Source organism: Dendronephthya gigantea, unplaced genomic scaffold (assembly GCF_004324835.1).
Source record: "Dendronephthya gigantea isolate DGI-Jeju-01 unplaced genomic scaffold, DenGig_1.0 000103F, whole genome shotgun sequence".
NCBI lineage: Eukaryota > Metazoa > Cnidaria > Anthozoa > Malacalcyonacea > Nephtheidae > Dendronephthya > Dendronephthya gigantea.
In genome coordinates this window covers 115,350-136,493 of record NW_021163113.1, presented here as the reverse complement: position 1 = coordinate 136,493, position 21,144 = coordinate 115,350, and the positions used below count along the sequence as shown (strand labels likewise).

Below are 21,144 nucleotides of genomic sequence, written 5' to 3'. Positions count from 1 at the left end.
GTTTGAAGTCAGCACAAAGCATTTATCTTATTTACGGCTATGATATAACCGGCAGTCCTTTGTTTTTTGTGATGCAAAATTTCCTTTTCTTTACATATAAGGTGCGATATTTACACTAACTGTTTACCCAAAGTGACGTCATAATTGTACGATGCCGATGCATTGTTGGTAATTTGATACTTCTCACGTTCAAAACATGGATTCCTATCTTCGTATCGAAGGAGTTTTGAAAACATTTACGCAATGGTGTGGAAAATCGCCAATCGCTACACTTTAAATTGGCACGATCGACATCAGAACTTATTTTAGAGCTAACGAGATTCATTTAACAGCGTCGAACGCCTTTTGAGACGGAAGAGTTGCCTCGAAGTCGAGTTGTTTGCCGTGATAAATCGCGGATGTCAGTGTATATATCTCATATGGCTTCATAAATAGCAGAGACCTGCTCGATCATTTACTGTGGGAAATATGGATAAAAGTGAGAGGCTGTCGAGGACAGCTTCGGTTGCTTATACCAAAGGACTTCTCAATAATCCCGGCGAGAATAACTGCTTTTTGAACTCCGCTGTACAGGTGATGTTCATCACATTTTACTATTTTAACAGCCGTGAGAATTTTTCCGAATTCCGTCCTAAGTTCTGGGTCATATCACCCATTTAGGTCTCGTATTTCGCCTGTTTGTTTAGTGAGTTTAGAAAGATAACTTCGACGTTTTCTAGACACGAATTACATGGGCAAATGTCAATAGACTTGTCTTCGGTCGCAGTGACTGTTAACAGCAAGCAAATATGCGCGAATTTTAAGAATTTATTTACAATTAACTTCGAACGAGCAATCTTGTTTATCATGAATGAAATTATATGATTCAGCTTTCCGCGCACAATTGCTTACAATATAAACCAGAAATGGTCTGATATCGAAGAACAATTGCTAAGCACTTGAAGATTGAAGACATGAATTGATTAAAGTAGAGTAGGATTTTAACATATCTGATAGTTGGTGGTGAGTATCAAAAAAACATCTCAAATCACAGCGAATGTTGCTATTTTTTGGTCACAAAATTGCAACTAGTTTAGTCCTAAATTGTACTATGAATTTTCTTATTTTTGCCTGTCATCGCTGGCGCTTTAAGTATTTTCGAGTGGGTTTATTGCCCAGTACTTTAGAACGATAAAAATTGTGTTTGGTACAACATTTGTACAATACTAATAGAAGGAATTCGCACCCATCCAATAATTTTAGTTTAGCAGTTTTCAATGCTGTAGTGTTTATACAGGTGTACGAAATTCTTTAGGTATATTAAGTAACAATTCATATCCATATTGAACATGGTAATTTGATAAAACTGTTGCTTTCTTTATAAAGCAATATTGATTGATATTTCTCAGTGCCATAGTAATTATGGTTTATGTTTTTGGTTAGTGAACAATCCTAACAGATTTTGTCCTCTAGAGTAATCCCTGGCAACAATAATAACATTTTTGTACTTCAAGACATGACTGCATTTATTCACTTAGTGCATTTCCTCTATCAAACATGTGATGATTGTGATCAAAGGTTAAGTGTTAGCAGCCACAGCAATTTGACTTCTTACATGTAATGTTTTATTATTGCTAGGTATTGTGGCATCTCGATGTATTTCGCCGAAGCTTTCGAGAAATCTCTGGCCATTTTTGTGTTGGTGAATCATGCATATTTTGTGCTTTGAAGGTACATAAAAAGTAACATATTTAAGAACAATTGGGATGCCACCTGAATTCTTTGGGCCTCCCATTATGTGCACATAGCTTGTATTCAGGTCCGGAGCTCCACGGGGGTTTAGGGGGGTGTCACCCCCCCAGAAAGTTTATTCTGATGTTCAGTCGGTAAAATTGCTATTTTAGTTGGCAGACAAAAAGATTTTTGACACTATAGACCAATCCAATATAAACTTGACAAAGTTTCATCCAGAGTGTAGTCGGTACAAGTCCGTCGATCAGTCAGTTTAGATCACCTTACACCCCCCTGTAAAATATCTTGAGGATGGCCCTGCATATCCCTTATATTGACTAAAAATTTCATCATAAGTGTAATTTTTTTAAACTGAAGTTATATAATTGCACACATAATAAAAGTGCCAAGCAAGATATTATACATGTAATGACATGGCTATATGAATATAATAGCAATATTGATACCTTAATTGTTCAAGTGATACTATAGGAACAATGTTTAGAATTTGCTAATTTCAAATTAATTGCAATCCATTTGGTGTAAGATGAACTCTCCTGACAAATCTTCTATTACTGCATATAAATCCATGTCGATTATGCTTTGCTATGGACAAAGGGCCAATTATCTGGTCTGATGGTCAGACATTTGCCAAAAAGGGTCAAGTCCTTAATTCCCTAGCATTTACTGTATCAGTTGATGCAAAATATGAATGAAAGACATTATGTATTTCTGTTTACACCTTGCTTGATTGAAAAATATATTAGTTCATGGATAGTTTATACATTTATTGGTCAGTGTCTGACCATTTGTTGTTTGTCTTTATCAAATAAATTGCCAACTTCAGACCTGCTAACCTCAGATAGTAAGAAATCTGGAGGTTTTCTTTGATCTAGTGTTAAAGGAATCTGAAGACTTTATAAAATGGAGCGAGACACTGTGTGTTTATGTACGATTTGCCATGATGCCATGTTAAAATTCAATAAAAGCCATGTGTTTGAAATTTATATAATTATGCATTATGCTGCAAATAAATAAAATTAAAGTGCGGAAAGCACAGGTGAATTAGTGTATTATTTAGGCAAATAATAATAATAATCATTCCTGCCTTGATGGAAACTTAGTATGGAACTAAAGTAGAGGTTACAATGTAAGTTGCAAGAAATGAAATAAATAATTAAAATTTTGAGAAAAGTGAGTCATGTCATGAGACTGTGAGTAATGTGGGTAATTGTGTGACACACATTGCATTGAGTGCAATTGTGAGAGTTGTCAGGTTTTGCGTAACTAAAATCTCCATAGTTATAAGTCTACTGCTAAATATTACATTACTTTGCACTACAGGTCATATTCACCCAAATTCAATACAGTGACGAAGCAGCATTACCTCCAGATGCACTGAGACAGGCACTGGCTGTAACATTCAAGGTATTTACAGGGTATATATTGGTGTTGTGGCTCAGTAATATCAAACAAGCCCTCCTAATTTAGCATTCAGTGTAGCTAAAATTGTTCAGTATTACGTAGACTTAAATGCTAATTTGGGAACATTGTGGACAGTAAGTTTGTAAGGTTAAGAGACCTAAGTATAAAAGATTTTCATTATCAGCTGCAATTTTGAAATACAATATACCGGATATACTGTCTGAGTAATATTTTGGTCTGCTATGCTGGTAAGTTAAGACATGAACTAAGGTTTATGTGGAAGAAAATATGAAGACACAGAAAATTAATTACCTCCTGGTATGTAGGCATTTTTGCAAATGGAGGCCTCTATTGCAATTAAGGAGTAGAATCAATGTGTAGGACAGACCTAAATGCCAAAGTTTAGAACACTGTAGTTAGTCAACACAAGTAAAGGTTACACCAAATTAAACTTTAGTTTCCTGTCCACCACTTACTGTATCGAGATTTCCAGGCTATCCATTGTTAAATGAAGATATATGTACCTTTTTATAGGATCAACAAAGATTTCAGTTACAAGATATGGATGATGCTGCTGAATGCCTTGTAAGTTTATTGATTTGATTACTTTGGACAATGTAATATTAAATGCTACTAAAATTTCCAAAAAGCCTAATTCAAGGCATCTTTGGCAAACTGGTACTAGATACTGGTGGTGGGTGTACTTGGCCCCTGGAAATCTCTGCCAGTGGTGGGTGCACTCGTCCCCTGGATCTCAACTTTCACATATCTTTCATTATACACATTCCTCTACAAGGCTGAAGTGTTAATTTTCTTCACTAATACATGAATTTAGTAATTTTTGTTTTCAAAAGCATCTATCTGCAAACAAATTATGGACTGAAACCTAATCACTTCCTTCCACTGTTTGCTAATATATTTTCCTCTGCACTAGGAAAACATCTTAAATCGACTGCATTTTCATTTTGCCATGAATGAGAAAGATGAAGTGTGTAGTGCTGCCCACTGCGTTTCACACAGAAAATTTGCGATGGAAATCATGGAACAGGTACTAGTGTGGTGTATATACGCTATAAACCAACAATATTGTTTATATATGTAATACCATTTTGGGCTCAAAATATGATGGATTTTGACGCTTTAGCTATTGTAATTATCTGCACACGGAAAATTTGCGTGTCTCATAAATACTCTTGTTTGAGTTACAATTTACAAACAACACTGACGGATTTTATATGGTGCATGTAACGTTTTCGTGTTTGCTGATTGTTTTTAAACGTTTTTATGCAAATTTGTATTAATTACTCCCTAAATGTTAGCTGCATGCACAATTAACACTTTCGTCAACGCATGTTGTCATCGCTTGGTACCCGGATTTGATCATTGTGAAAATTGCATGTGGTTAGTTAACAGGAGATTTATGTGTCGTTTTGTTTTCTTAATTCTTACCATCTTTTTCTTACCATTTTTTATTACTATTTGGTCTTAAGTATGCAGCGTGGACGGTTATTTTACGTTTGAACATTACGATTTTGGATTTTTATCGACCTTTTTATTCGAGAGGTCTGCCCTCAGAGGCATTCTGTTTCGATTCGTGTCAGCTAGTAAACCAGAGTAACCTTGCTAGCGAAGATCCCATGCAGGCCGGTCTTGAAACATGAAGTAGTATATATAATAATAATTTCTGTTCAGAGTATCTGTTCCTGTGGTGCAACGTCAGAACCATTGCCATTTTCCCAGCTGGTTCATTACGTGTCGGTCTCCGCTTTATGGTGAGTTAATCACGTTTGTTAAAAAATTCTTTTCAAGCTTGCTGCAGACTATAAGTAAACAGTCCAATACACACATGCACATTGGCCGCTGCTAATGAAGCAAAACAGTGCAATTCCATGGACCCTATGCGCTATAATAAAACTTTTTATTTATTTGCGATAAATTTTCGCAAAAAGCATACTAAAATTAGTATAATCGATTGCCAAGTTTGGCCGCTGGCGAAATATTATAAAGTTTATACACGAAATATACTGTAGCCATGCACGCGAAGTTGGCAAATTTTGTATATACTTTTGAATATTACAGCGGGAAATGTGCTTATGTGCAACTAAAAGTAAGGAGAGATTTGTTGATATTTGCCCAAAAATTAACGATAAAAAAATGTTACATGACTTCAAAATTGTATCAAAACTGCCATTTTAAAGCGATTGAAAAGATCACTATCCGGTGGATAGCGCTATCCGGCTTTCGTATAACCGGCCTCTGGGTCTAAATCTCTTTTAACAATATTTTGTTTAGTCACGAGGCGGACGTCTTAAGCAGCAAACTTAAAGGATTGAATGAGGATATGTTTGGTTACCTGTTGAAGAAGGCTGTTAATCAAGGAGATGTTAGAACGTGCCCCGTAAGTACATAGCAATGTTTTTTGTTATTCTTGAAAGAAATATTCGAACCAATACAAGGTACACTGAGTTTCATGCAATACGTTGAAATAGATGTAAGTATAAAGCTCTGTTCATGGACACGACTCATTTTTGTCGGGCCCAATTCACATCCATCAAAATATCATGCGTGGATGAAGGTCTAGCTAAATATATTTAAGAGTTATTCTGCGAACTCGAGTCGTATATGAGCTGATAGCTTATTATATACACAAACTTTGTCTCCCTTTCGGTGCATTTTGGTGTGCTATTATCAACCAAAGCTTGGATTTCTATTTCACTCAACTCCCCAAATCTTTCAGCCATTTTGTTTACTTTCTCTATAGACAGATATGAGCTAATATCTGTCTAGTAACCAACCAATGAAATTGCAGCATACCTCATATATATCTGGCGCTTATATATGTATATAATAATAGTTTATTAGTTAACTGGACTACACCTATCCCAAGACTATTTTGGGCCTTGTAATTCCCTGCTTTTACTGATAAAAAGTGTACAAAACAATGCAATTCGCCCGCAAACAAAACACTTTTTGACCTTGATCCGTCAGTCCAGATAAACTAATATGTAAAAATATATATACAGGTCAGTTCCCGTAGCGTGAACGTGAAAATTAATAAGAAGAGAACACGTTTTCTCATTAGACTGTTTCTTCCTTTTCAGGGTAATTGTGGAAAAAAAATCAAAGTGCAACAGTCGCTTTTGAATTGCCCAGATGTCGGTATGTTATTTCATGTTGATGTTCGTATCCCACTGTGTAATTTGAATTAGACCTTGTCCTTGATTAAACTTAGTGAATATCATTCTTCTCTCCACGTCATATTGAAAAGAAAAAAAAAATCCGCTACAAACACAAAGAAATTTTTTGCAGTGTGCATTGGCCTGATCTGGGATTCTGAAACGCCCGACGTTGAACAGATAACACAGCTGTTGGATTGCATTGATCCCGTCATTCGTTTGCCTGAGGTAAATGTCCAGGGGTCGTATCAAGCCCGTTTTGCATGCAAACATAATGTTTTTAACCTCAATACAAATATACTGTTTACAACTACATATTCAACTACATATTCAGTGCATTATATTCAAGTTGACTTCTTCAAGAGAGATGCAAGAGTGTTATTTAAAGTTGATCATGACTTGATACAACCGGACCCAGCTTGCTAAAACTTTGTTAGAAGTAATTTTTAGCACGAAATTAGTCGTCTACTCGTATTGTTTGCTTACGCCATTATGCAAAACTTGTAGTCACGAGTCGTGCTCTGTACAAAGTTCACAAATTAATAATTATTCACCAAAGATGAGATAGATATCGCTAAAGAACCAACCAGACAAGGCCTAGATTATTCTCAGTGATATCCAGTATTCACCGAGGCCAATAAATTTTTAGTGTAATTATTTATGGTCAAATGTGATTATCTGAGATTGTAGCTTTCGTCTGAACAGAATTTGAATAGCAACGATAATCCAAACGAAACTACTAACTAGACGGGTGCGTGGATAACAAAACGAACTCGACAGACGATTCTGATAACAATGTTCTGAGGATTTAATATAAATCAACGATACTACAGATATAGACTGACAAACACGAACTCGTCGTTGGGATAACACAGTCGAGCTAGAAACGATTGTCCGTAGATAATACGACTGGAAACGGACTGTAGATCGATTGAGAATCGACTGGAAATCGATTGAGAATCGACTGGATATCGGTTCGAACTAGAATATAACAATTAAACAAACTAACTATAAACGACTATATAACACAGAAAGCTAATTAGGATATACATATGATATGACAATTAACGAGTACTTATACTGAGAATAACATGCTTTAACACTACAATTACTATTGCCGATATATATGTGGCTATCAATGATATAACAAAACACACTGAATTAGGCATGCAAAATAATCAGCGAATTTAGCGTTTGGAATAGCGATACTTAACTAGAACGTGCGGCATGCAAACTAACACATTATAGCAAAGAATTATGCGCAGATTACTTAAATAAACAAATGGCGCAAATGTGAACATAGCGCATAGAATAACAATTATATTTAACAAATTTACTTACTTTGGTTTGCGCACGCACCAAACTTTATAGAAAAATAGCGTAGAATATGTAGATTTCTAGAGTACCAACGTGAATAGATATTGACGCGCCAATTATTTTATAAAGGCACCAACGACAGTTGCTTACTCACAAGCAGGTCCACGTTAAACACTGACTAAGTTTGCTTGAGTCTATATTTATGCAGAGCGATACCGGAACGTGCAATGGATCTGGAAATGTTGTTTTGCGCAACGGACATTGCTAGGTTAGGCTGGGAAACCGCATTGCGCATTTGCTGACTAAACTTACGCATTTTGGTTTAGCGGTTGTGGCTGCGGAAAATAACAAGGTTGTTTTTGCCAATACAATATTATAGAAAACATCCGTTGGTTAGTCTCTTCCGTTTCGAAACCAACATTCCGGCCCCTTAAAGGCGTTAAATTAGCCTTTACAAACACGTACATGGGTTCGAAACAATTGATAATAATCATTAACTATATAGAAGCATCACCGTCCGTGTGATCTACGTTAAACTTAATTGACGCATGCGCTAGGTATTTTAAGGTTCACTTATCGTTCACTGTATCTGCCTCGGATTCCAGGAATATGATCTTGTCCACGGGTCGCACAAACACAGATGTGCTGGTCTTTACCTTCACCGAACGTACCAGTCCGTCTTTCCGTTTTTGTAAACCTCTAGTATACGTCCAAGAGGCCATGAGCATCGCGGCGTCTTTTCGTCCATGATCAAAACGACATCGTCAACGGCCAGATTTCGTCTCTGTTTGTTCCATTTCTGTCGCTCTTGTAGTGAGGGTAGATATTCCCGTATCCATCGCCTCCAGAAAACATTTGCGAGATGTTGCACTTGTCGCCAACGTCTTCTATCATAGCTATCATCCTTGGAGAAAACGCCTGGTGGAACCTTCGTACCACTTCGCAAAAGTAACAGGTGGTTAGGGGTTAAGGGTTCTAGGTCACGTGGATCGTCTGATAATTTAGTCAGGGGTCGTCCGTTCACGATCGATTCAACCTCGCACATCAGCGTGTTGAGGCCTTCTTCATCTAACGTTTGTTCTCTTGTGATTGATCTCATAACCTTTCGAACGGTGCGAATACATCTTTCCCACACTCCGCCATGATGTGAGCCCGCAGGTGGGTTAAACGTCCACTTGATACTTCTTTGGACAAGAAAATCATGAATCTGAGACTGGTTCCACTTTTCAACTTCCTCGCGAAGTTCTCTTTCTCCCTTAACGAAATTCCCCCCATTATCTGAACGCATTTCCTCTGGCTGGCCTCGCCTCGCAATAAACCGTCTCAACGCGTTGATGAATGATTCTGTATCCAGCGAACTTGCTACTTCAATGTGAATGGCTCGAAGTGTCAGACACGTAAATATGATGCCATAACGTTTCGCTGTCCCTCTACCACGCCGAATCTGGAATGGCCCAAAGCAATCGACACCAGTAAATGAAAAGGGCGGCTTTGCCGGCGTAACGCGGTCCTTCGGTAGACTTGCCATTTTCTGTTCTACGGCCGATGCTTGTTTTCTTGCAGCTAACGCATTCGTTCAATATTTTCTTTATGGTTGATCTTGCCTTTATGATCCAAAACCTTTGACGGATTAAGGATAGGGTGTATTCCAAGCCTGAATGCCCGGACATGTAGTGATAGAATCTGATCAGCAGATAGACTATATGATGTTTCTTGGGTAGTATAATTTGGTGTTGTGCGTCGCATACGATCGGTGCTTGTTGGAGACGACCTCCAACACGGATTAGACCATCTTCCATGATTGGGTCTAGTTTGACTAAAGTACTGGACTTGTTAGATGTGCATGGATGACTTGTTTTACTTGACGCGGAGGCCTTTGAAGACGACGGATGTCGTCTGCAAAACAACTTGCTTGTACACTCTTCAAGATCCAATTTTCTGCTTTTGCCAATTCTCTCAAGGAAAGTGGAGATGTTCGAATATCTGTGGCTCGATTCGGCTGTTGGCGACGTATGTTTGTGATGAAGCGGAGCATCCATGCGATCACTCTTTTTAATCTTGTCCAGGATGAAAACCTTTGGAATATTTCCGCAAACGGTTCTTGCGCTGGCTTCGGTGAATTGCTTGCACATACAACCGAGCTCTTCTTTATCTCGAGATCGTCGTCAGGTACGTTTGAACTTAGTTCAGCTGGTCTTTGTGGCCAGGATTCGGTAGATTTGCGCAAAAAATCCGGACCTTCAATCCAACGTTGTAGAGAATTGGCTGAAACTCCCCTCGACGCGTCATCGGCAGGATTCGACTCAGTGTCAACGTAGTTCCACTGATTGGGTGTAGAAGCATCGTGTATCGAAGCTATTCGATTAGCAACGAAAGTTTGAAAACGTTTCTCTGTATTTTCTATATAACGTAAAACGCATGTACTGTCTGTCCAGAAATACGATTGATCGATAGGTAGAGTAAGTTCATTCTTTACCATTCTTTCTAATTTCGTTGAAACAACGGCAGCTGACAGTTCCATTCGTGGAATCGTTACAGGTTTAATGGGTGCAGCCTTGATTTTCCCATGACGAATGAACACGTCACTTCACCCGAGCTGTTTTCTGTCCTGAGATACGTCACTGCCCCGTATCCATTCTGGAAGCATCAGAGAAATGGTGAAGTTGAATGGAGTTGATTCCTGGCTGATTCGCAGTTTTTGGTTTAAAACAACGATTAATGGCTAACTTTTCCAAGTTAGGAAGATCAATCAGCCACGCTTGCCAACGGTTTAGATGTTCTTCAGGGATCTGGTCATCCCAATCGAGCTTCGAGCGACAAAGATCTTGCAGAATCAGTTTTGCAATTAGTATGAAAGGAGCAGCAAAACCCAAAGGGTCGTAGACAGAACTAACGACCGAAAGTATACCTCTCCTAGTCGAGGGTCGATCCTTGATAACGACTGAGAAGCCAAATGTGTCGGATGACACTTCCACCCGACACCAAGAGCTCTTTCGATGGAGGTTTGATCGAAATCTAGGTTCTTTACTTTTGCCGCTCTTTCAGATTCTGGTACCGATTCTAGAACTTTCTTTGAGTTGGAAACCCACTTCGTGAGTTTGAAGCCACCCCGCGCGAGCATATCTCGTAAATCCTTTGCGAGTTTGACGGCTTCGTTTTCGTCAGCGACTGATTTTAGACAATCATCTACGTAGAAATTGCGTCGAACGGTCTCAACAGTTTTCTCATCAAAATGTTCAACGTTATCTGTTGCCGTTTTCTTCAGCGCATAGTTAGCGCAACTTGGACTTGATGCGCCGCCGAATAGGTGCACATTCATTCGATATTCTTCAGGTGGTTTATCCAAGTCGCCGTTGGCCACCATAGAAAACGTAATGCATTGCGGTCGCTTGGTCTTACGCGTACTTGATAAAACATGGCTTCAATGTCGGATATGAATGCCACGGCTTCTTGCCGGAAACGAGTTAGTACGCCTATGAGTGAATTGGTAAGGTCCGGCCCCTGTAACAGCTGGTCATTCAAGGAAGTATCGTTATACTTTGCAGAGCAATCGAAGACCACTCGGACTTTATCAGGTTTTGAGGATGGAATACCGGGTGATGAGGAAGGTACCAATCCATTCCTTTCGGACCACCATTATGATCAACAACCTTGCTTGCGTGATTGTTGGTTAAGAGATTAGACATGAATCCCTTATACTTGGTGTGCAGATCTGGATTTTTCCGCAATCGTTTCTTCAAGAGCTGAAGTCGACTTTCGGCTTGAACTCGGTTGTTTGGCAGATTTGGTGGATATGTTTTCCATGGCAGAGCCATCTCGTAGTGACCGTTCTCTAACTTCGCAGTTTCATCCATGATCTCAAGGGCTTTCAGATCATTTCGAGACATCGTTGGGTTTGGATCGTACTGGTTATCGTTAAACTCGAGGTTACAAAAACGTTCAAATTGTCGATCTAGTTTGCTGTCAGCTTGTATTGAATTCACAGTTGGAGTTTTTGTTGATTCTCTTCCCAATGGACCGTTCAATGTCCATCCGAGAGCTGTTCGAGTTGCAAATGGTCCTTCGCCGTTGCTTTCTCTTACTTCAATAGGCTGTAACGCTGAGGGAACGTCGCTTCCAATTAGCAGACCTACGTCCTGGGCGATCGTGGCAATTTTGACTCCGCTCAGGTGGGGCCACCTGTCGACGTCTTCTTGTTTACCAATCGCTTCAGATGGGATCGGTAAGCTGGGTCTCGAATACACCATGGGTAGCTTGATGTCGGCGTTTCCTTCCATATGGAGACTTCCAAACTGACAAAGGAGCATTCGATTGGTTCATTTTCGCCTTGTATTGTCGTGAGCGTTAATTTTGTCTTTTTCCCTTTCGCGCCGAGTCTCTTCAACAGGGTGTCTGTACAAAACGTGGTGTTGGATCCCGAATCTAGAAATGCATATGTTTCTACTGTCCTAGAACTCCCGGCTACTTTCACCTTGACTGGAACGACCGCGAGACCTGTCACAGAGTTGTATTTTGGGATCCGTGACTTTACGTAACCGTTGGTTGCTCCATCTGAGGCGTCTTTAATACCTTGATCTTCTGGAATCCTTTTATTCTCGTTTCTCTTCGAGTCTTCGCTTTCACGCTTGTCCTCAGCGAGTTTTGGGTGGAGGAATGTTGAATGGGTTCCGGTACAACCTTGCACCTTACAGAAGCTTTGTTTGGTGCAAGAACGACGAAGTGACCAGTTGAGAGACATTGTTACAGAGCTTCTTTTCTTTCACGAATTTTTGTCGTTCCTCCAGCGATTGCTTTCGGAATTTGTCGCAGCGAGATAACCAATGGTTTGACCCACAAAGCGGACACTTCAGCGTTTGTTTGGTAGTCTGACTCGAAAACCCTGCGGCTCCTCCATTTCTTCTCATCTTCGGATTCTGGAATTTCGGTGCCTTCTCGGCGGTGGAAATCTTCCCGAAGATGGGATGGGTCGTAGCTCTTGCCTTTGCGGTGACAAAGTCATTTACGTCCTTAATACTGACATCTCTGGCTTCTCTTTCCACGATTCGATCAACGTTGTCTCGCCATTTGATCCTCATTGGATAAGGCAATCGGTCGATTAATTTCTTTAGATTATCGGAGTTGTTCAATCTGTCCAAGTATCCGATCTTTTCCAGAGTGTTTGTACAACTTGTCAATTGCACCGAAAACTGTTGTAGGGCGATCCCATCTTCGTTCTTAATTTGCGGTCCGTTTATAAGCCCCTGTACGTGTGCAGCAGCAACTCTATAGTCTTGTCCAAATCTTTCCTTTAGCAGCCTTCTCGCTTTTTATAACCTTCATCTTCTCCCATTGTTAGGCAACTTTCATTAGTTCTTGTGCAGCACCAGACGTGTGCTGGATCAGGTAATACAGTCGAGCACTTGAACTTGTAGTTTTAGCCTCGATAAGATGCTCGAAAGAACGGATAAAATCACAATAATCTATGGGGTTACCGCTGAATACTTGCATGCTTGGTTGAGGAAGGGTTAGGGCTTTAACTCCCTGCTGTTGCTGTTGTATAAGTAGTTGAAGGGCATGACTCTGTTGATCTTGCACTTCGACCAGTTTCTTAAAGGACTCTTCGTGGAAGTTATTCAAAGTACTGTTTGCCGAAACAGGTGTGGAGTTTGACATCGAGAGTTTAGGTGGAGCTGGGGTCGTATTAAGTTCATGTGTTCAACTTTGGCTGTTGTTACTTCAGGTTCAAGTTTTCTCGCTTGTAAGTTTCTAACTTGAGAGGGTAAACTATCACTTCGTGTTTCGGATTCGGCTTCTCGTAGACTTCTCTTTCAGCCTCGGCTGCTGCAATCTCCCCACGTAACTGAAGCTGTTTCCTCCGTTGCTGAAGAGCAAGCTCTTCCATTTCGATTTGCTGCAAACGTTCGAGAAGTTCTACTTCGACTTGTAGGGCAGCCCTTTTAGCAGCAGCTCTTGCTCTCGCGCTGGTTACGCTTGTCTTCGACCCACAAGTTGAGCGCGTACGATACGAAGCACGGGATCCCACTTGACTTATCGAGTCTTCTGGTTGAATGTTCACAAGTTCAGAGTCGGATTGACGCTTGAAGGATTTTTCTATCTCTTGAGCTATTTCAGCAAGCCATATGCCTGTCTCGTGTTCGAAATCCCTCGCAATTCTTTCGACAGAACGACGGTAGTCATCTGATTCACGCAAGTCGACATCAGATTCTAACTGACTATGGTAGGCCTCGTGTACGCCTTTGAACGCTTTTAGTTCATCGTGCAGTTCTCCTAATTGATCCTTGACAACAGCTAAGTTATCTTGGTTTTGCATAAACCCTTTGATTGTGTTTATTTTTCTGGTGATTTTTGATTTTGCGGTACTTCGCGCTTTCTTAAATTGTTCTATTGAACGTGCCTTCTCAGCCATGTAGATTTTCTTTAAGCTTCGTGGATAAGAAGGTGGTAATTGATTTATGATTGCGGTAGCTAATCGGATCGGATCACAAGCTGTCAACACAGTCGTGACGCATTCAATTGACCAGTAACAAATTCGTCGAATTCCTTTTGACAGTGCATCAAATTCGAACTAAAATGTAGCTTTCGTCTGAACAGAATTTGAATAGCAACGATAATCCAAACGAAACTACTAAATAGACGGGTGCGTGGATAACAAAACGAACTCGACAGACGATTCTGATAACAATGTTCTGAGGATTTATATAAATCAACGATACTACAGGTATAGACTGACAAACACGAACTCGTCGTTGGGATAACACAGTCGAGCTAGAAACGATTGTCCGTAGATAATACGACTGGAAACGGACTGTAGATCGATTGAGAATCGACTGGAAATCGATTGAGAATCGACTGGATATCGGTTCGAACTAGAATATAACAATTAAACAAACTAACATAAACGACATATAACACAGAAAGCTAATAGGATATACATATGATATGACAATTAACGAGTACTTATACTGAGAATAACATGCTTTAACACTACAATTACTATTGCCGATATATATGTGGCTATCAATGATATAACAAAACACACTGAATTAGGCATGCAAAATAATCAGCGAATTTAGCGTTTTGGAATAGCGATACTTAACTAGAACGTGCGGCATGCAAACTAACACATTATAGCAAAGAATTATGCGCAGATTACTAAAATAAACAAATGGCGCAAAATGTGAACATAGCGCATAGAATAACAATTATATTTAACAAATTTACTTACTTTGGTTTGCGCACGCACCAAACCTTTATAGAAAAATAGCGTAGAGTATGTAGATTTCTAGAGTACCAACGTGAATAGATATTGACGCGCCAATTATTTTATAAAGGCACCAACGACAGTTGCTTACTCACAAGCAGGTCCACGTTAAACACTGACTGAAGTTTGCTTGAGTCTCTTATATTTATGCAGAGCGATACCGGAACGTGCAATGGATCTGGAAATGTTGTTTTGCGCAACGGACATTGCTAGGTTAGGCTGGGAAACCGCATTGCGCATTTGCTGACTAAACTTACGCATTTTGGTTTAGCGGTTGTGGCTGCGGAAAATAACAAGGTTGTTTTTGCCAATACAATATTATAGAAAACATCCGTTGGTTAGTCTCTTCCGTTTCGAAACCAACAGAGATAACCAATCTCTTTTCACAAAAGTAAACAAACGTCTAGACAATTCTACGGAAATTTAACCATCAAATTCAACCATCGATGTTTCATGCCTGATAATGGTAACGTGAAATTAAAAAAAAATCTTTAAATCTGCGCCATTCTTCATCTGTGCTTCGCCGCACCATACAACTCGTCGCCCTTTTGAATAACAGCCCGTAAGTGATTATGACGTGAGGTTGAATCCCACTGTAACTCTGTCTTAAATCTGATCTATATACTACATTATCCTCATGCATCTAACCTATAATTTTTCCTTGCATATTCCCCAGGTATTTCCCCGTGTAGTTGACGATAGAGCCAGGAAGGTTGGGCTATTGTTGGCTGGCGTGGTCACGTACTACGGCAAACATTACTCGACGTTCTTTAAAAGTGACAAACTCAGGACTTGGATCTATTTTGATGACGCCAGGGTTCGCAAGGTGGGGAAAACGTGATGTGTGCATGGGCCCTGATCATGGGAAACTAGTTGCTGCCATCCCTGTCTGATTTGTTCTCATCTCAACTAAGACGTTTCAATCTCTTTGCGTACTTCCAGAGGTTTCTCAAAAGGTCATTTAGCTTAAGGTAGTTCTCGGCAGTTCGAATGCACATTTCAACATAAATATCCAAAATAATTTGAGAAGTACGTTTACCAACCGCAACTATAGCAACAATGACGTTATTTACTTCAAAAATATAGGCGCCAAATACATTTTACCATATAATACTTTACTATAGACAGACAAAAATGTTTTAAAAATTGCAATGCCAATGTCCGTTCTTTTGAATTTTTCAACGCGTTGTTTTAACCTTTCGATAACGAGCTTTAATTGCTTGCAGACCTTTTGTTATGATTTTTAATAAGCTAGGCCTTTAGTCGTTCTATTGTTTGAAGATAACAAAAATTATTCTTGAATTTAGTGTGGTTCAGAATGGGAGACGATTCGCAAGAAATGCTGTCAAAATCACTACCAGCCATTGCTCTTGCTCTACGTTAACCCCCACGGCGTGCCCGTCAACACGAAACGTGCTCTTTCCGAAGTAAAACTTGTCGATACGAAGACCTTACTCGCCAGCCAAGAGAACAGCAGATCGCGGAGTTTCACGAACGAAAAAACGAACGACCTTAGCGGGGGCTCGTTGTCCGTTGTGGACGAAACCAAGTCAAATGGCGACGCTGTCGACGGCTTGTTGTCAAGTTCCAGCAGTCATTCGCTCGGCTCCGACCGAGGCTCGGGAAATTACGTTGAGCTTTCGCCTCCTGATCGGAAAAAGAGCAGGAGGACTATGAAGAAACTACGGGGCATTGGGTCGGATATAAAAAGGGCCTTATCTCGTAGTAGGAATAATTCTCCGACCCGGGAACAAAATAACTCCGAACCTGGGACTCCTGTATCTAGCGAGAACAATTCACCGATTACCCCAGATATACCTACGCCTAATCTGAAGGGCAGGTTTTCTCGTAGTAGGAGCAATTCTCCTACTCCGGAACAAAGTGCGAGCGATTTAAAGAGGTCGTTCTCTCGTAGTAGAAACAATTCTCCTACCCCGGAACAAAGTTCGTCTGATGTGAAGACCGCGTTTTCTTATAGCAAGGACAACTCTTCGTCTCCAGAAAGGAATAACAATAATACGAAGTCTTTGCATACGGGGAAAGTTGAAAGAATTAACGAGGAGAGGAAACAAAATTCGTGTGATGATCTCATCAAGCTGGAGTGAGTATTTGTGATGTTCTTTGTTTACATATTTACTTGAGGGGATTTGGGGAATGGCATTAATCAGGTGACGACGATAAATGAACTCTGTGCCACGACTAGAATTGATAGCAGGAGATCAGTGTGCTTGTATTTATCTGATGCCAAAATATCTTTTTTGAGCATTGCTATTGAAATTATTATTCTGAATTTTGGGACTTTGGAAAAAGAGATGAATATTCACGACGATAACCAGAAATCAGCGTTCAGTTTCTTTAAAATCTATGTGGGTCCTCAACAGACATGAAATGATATTTTTTCTTTAGTAATGTGCGTTTTTGCGTGCATTCCAGACAATTTGATATTTTCACCAAGAACACTCAGTAAAATATCCTTAAAATATTCCCACACACTTGAAATATGGCATTTTAACTGTAGTGTATCGTATACCATTCAGTGTTTTACTCTGTTCGACAAATCTGCTACTTTCATACATAATCTAATTCATCAAGTTATATTAATTTTGTAAAATGTTATCTTCAGGGATGACCCCAAGGCTAAGATCATGCGTGCTTACAACACAACTTCAATTCGTGGTCGTGAGGTCGACGAGGTTGATAGCGGCGTGGGATCTAGTAGCAGCCAGGCCAGCTCACCAGCCACAAGCTCTGTGAGTTCTGTTGATACAACCACAGATGATCTCATTGATTTTTCAACAAGAACTTTTCCACGACCTTCAAAAGGTACATGTATATCATGTAGAGATATTCGTAATAGGGAAGTGCCGGCATTAGAGATGTTCGTAATAAGGAAGTGTCCGCATTAGAGAGAGATGTTCGTAATAGGGAAGTGCCGGCATTAGAGAGAGATGTTCGTAATAAGGAAGTGTCCGCATTAGAGAGAGATGTTCGTAATAGGGAAGTGCCGGCATTAGAGAGAGATGTTCGTAATAAGGAAGTGTCAGCATTAGAGAGAGATGTTCGTAATAGGGAAGTGCCGGCATTAGAGAGAGATGTTCGTAATAAGGAAGTGTCCGCATTAGAGAGAGATGTTCGTAATAAGAAAGTGTCAGCATTAGAGAGAGATGTTCGTAATAGGGAGGTGTCCGCATTAGAGAGAGATGTTTGTAATAAGGAAGTGTCAGCATTAGAGAGAGATGTTCGTAATAGGTAAGTGTCCGCATTAGAGAGAGATGTTAGTAATATACGAGGTGTCAGGATAAGAGAGAGATGTTCGTAATAGGAAAGTGTCCGCATTAGAGAGAGATGTTCGTGATAGGGAAGTGTCAGCATTAGAGAGAGATGTTAGTAATATACGAGGTGTCAGGATAAGAGAGAGATGTTCGTAATAGGGAAGTCTCAACATTAGAGAGATGTCCAAATTAAGGAATTGTTAGCATTAGAGGATGTCCATAATAGGTAAGTGTCAGCATTTAAAAGATGTCCGTGATACAGACTTTTCTATTACGGACACCTCTTGAATGCTGACCCTTCCCTAATACGTCATCATTTGGAAATTGTCAGTATTAAAAAGATGTCCGTATTAGTAAAATGTCGGCAGTCATAAGACATTTTTCACCCAACAGGAATTTTTATCAGCTAAAGATAGGGAAAGGCTGTTTCGTTTTATTTTCGAACAAAACCGCTAATCCTTGACTAATTCTCGATTTTTTTAGCAAATGACGTTCAACAAAAATTAGCCGTCATAGTCGAAGAAGCCGAAAACTTATTGCGAAGGTCATACGCGTTAGAAAAGGACGATTTGGCATTGTCGCTTTCTTTAGCAACAAACGCATCAAGTAAGTTTGATCTAGGATTTGCAATTTAAAAAACTCTTTATATTCCTGCAGATGTCAAAACCCAGGGTAGAACAGAAAAAATTCTTTGTAGGTATTTGCGCACATTTTCCTTAGTAGCATATAATTAGTTCTTTTTAGCTAGTTTTGCGGTCTGAAATTTTCGAATATTGTGAGAAAAGCGAAATCATTACCATTTATTTCCGACTTTTTCTTGTGTCTTTAAGCCCCACTCTCACTCATGATATAGGTTACTAAGAAATTGTGGTCCCAGTCATCAAGGTTTTAAGCGATAGCTAGAAGCTTATTTCGTGGGGCGAAAGCCCAACGTAATTTCCCGAGAAGCTTATCAAGTATTCGCCTAATTCCAGACGGATTTCTTTTGTACGCTATTGTTCCTACAGTATATGAACATGAATATATGAATATACACCCCCCCCCCAATTCAGCGGTCCAGTTACGCCCCCGTCCAAATTAATGTTGCTAAATTAATCATTGCTTTGTTTCAGCTCGATTTCGCATCGCCATTGAGAATTGCCCAGTAACCAAAAGCCCCGAGTACATGGCAAACTTAAGGAGAAGATACACGACATGTGTTGATAGGTCTCGCGAGCTACACCGTCTTATCAACGAGAAAAATGATTATGAGAGGAGAATGTTCTCACAGCGCGAAAAACAAAAGTTAATCGACAATCAGAGAGGAAGAGATCAACAGGTTCTGAGGGAAATGAAGCAAACTCCTGCAACTCACGTAAGATGTTAATAATATGTGATTCCTTGATAATGCATGCATTTACACTTGAAACAACGCTATATATGATATAAATTCGTACTAGAAGCGTGGTACACATTTTATAAAATGTGTATGGTTGTTACGGGCTGTTTTCCACTGTCGCGTTTTTTCTTCGTACGTACACGCAAGTAAAAGTTTGAGATCGGATCGAATAATTTAAATTATATTTGTGAAATCAAAGCTGAATAGATGCATAGGGTTGGATTCTGTTGGCATAAAGATAATTATACAACAATTTAGAAGGTGTTAAGCTTTTTACGTGCGTTTGCGCAAGTGCAGAAACGCGATGGTGGAAAGCAGCCCTAAGAAAATTGAGACGCGTAACAGAATAACATTCAGTGACATTTGCTCTGTGTCTGATTCCAAAATTGTTTATTATATGACAGGGAACCCTACCAAGGTCTTCAGTAAAAGATCGTGCTCAGTTGAGCGATGTTGGTCCGATCTCAAGCCGATCATTAAACGATCTTTTCCTAAATAATCATCGTCCAGACTCCGGCTCCCCGCCAACTGCACGAAGAACAAACTCTCGTATTATCCACTCGGGTGGTGTCGGCAGTACACGCGATGAAGTAAACTGTACGCAGAAAATTAAACCAGATGTGCTATGCTACAGTCCCGCCCATTATGGTAAAATAAACGGTCTAAATAATGATTTGGAACGAATGAGTGTGAAGGAAGAACCTCGTATTCGGAGCGCAACGGTAACGCACGTGTCAACATCGTTTAACCCCGTACGCAGTCCTCCAGTTGACCAATTGTTGCAAACCAGCACGGTGTTACCTAACTCCAGAAGTCTACGAAATACTGACATTCGTCGTTGTTCTATTTACGATAATATGCCTCCAAATCCGGGGAAGGATCCCCGAATGAACACAAATACCCTACAGAGTACAAATTTACCCCCCACGTACGCTAACACGCGGTCGCGAAGTGAACAAGGGCAGAATCGTAAGTCGTTTAATACCCCAATATATGTCGAACCGCCGCCTTACAATTCTAAAATTGCTTCTAAAAACCCACCAGGTAGCTTACTTCAGCGTTTCAACGTTCCCGTCACATTAGGCCACTCGAGAGGTCTCGGGGTTCCCGAAGATGTACGACGGATTAACGAGGACGTACGAAACTCGCGAAGGTTGTGCAATCGTTGTGGTAAAATTTTCGTGGAGAAAAACACGATGTTCTGCCCGTCGTGTCAGGATCTACAGCACATGTTACGTAATCTTGACAATACTGCTATGCAGTACTAATTGTATATTTCCGAGTGTAGTGATACTTGGTAGGGGAGGGGTGGGGTTAATTGTATATTTCTATACACGCGTATATGTTTGTGTAAGAAAAAAATGAGGTCTCTACACCTGTACAGTACATATTGTAATTAAGGTCATAGCTTCTTTGTAAAAAGTTATCGTTGATATTTATACTGTAAAGAAATTTTTCTTCAAAAGATTATTTGCATACTGTTCGACAATTGTGGTACTTTAACACGGGGGCGCGATGCTTAGATCCCATAATTAGAATTTAAATCTTCGGCAGACGATTAAATTCGAATTTTTTAAAGGCGAGTCAAATGCTTGAACGGGGAAT

The 21,144-nt window shown here is 39.9% G+C and overlaps 1 protein-coding gene across 3 annotated transcripts; it reads left to right on the top strand.

Annotated features, from left to right (window-relative positions):
- The first annotated feature begins 197 nt into the window (after window positions 1-197).
- Window positions 198-21,020, top strand: LOC114534572 (inactive ubiquitin carboxyl-terminal hydrolase 54-like). 3 transcript variants are annotated; one of them, XM_028556036.1, is made up of 16 exons: window positions 198-573; window positions 1,618-1,710; window positions 3,055-3,138; window positions 3,670-3,720; window positions 4,070-4,183; window positions 4,828-4,907; window positions 5,428-5,533; window positions 6,237-6,294; window positions 6,445-6,539; window positions 15,566-15,715; window positions 16,197-16,990; window positions 17,513-17,712; window positions 18,645-18,767; window positions 19,274-19,515; window positions 19,944-20,508; window positions 20,623-21,020. In XM_028556036.1, exons 1-16 carry the CDS (start codon window positions 469-471, stop codon window positions 20,805-20,807), a joined length of 3,045 nt encoding a protein of 1,014 aa, XP_028411837.1. In that variant the 5' UTR covers window positions 198-468; the 3' UTR covers window positions 20,808-21,020. The 3 variants fall into 3 exon arrangements, with proteins under 3 accessions (XP_028411837.1, XP_028411836.1, XP_028411835.1); XM_028556035.1 differs by having other exon boundaries at window positions 20,584-21,020; XM_028556034.1 differs by having other exon boundaries at window positions 19,944-21,020.
- The last annotated feature ends 124 nt before the right edge of the window (window positions 21,021-21,144 follow it).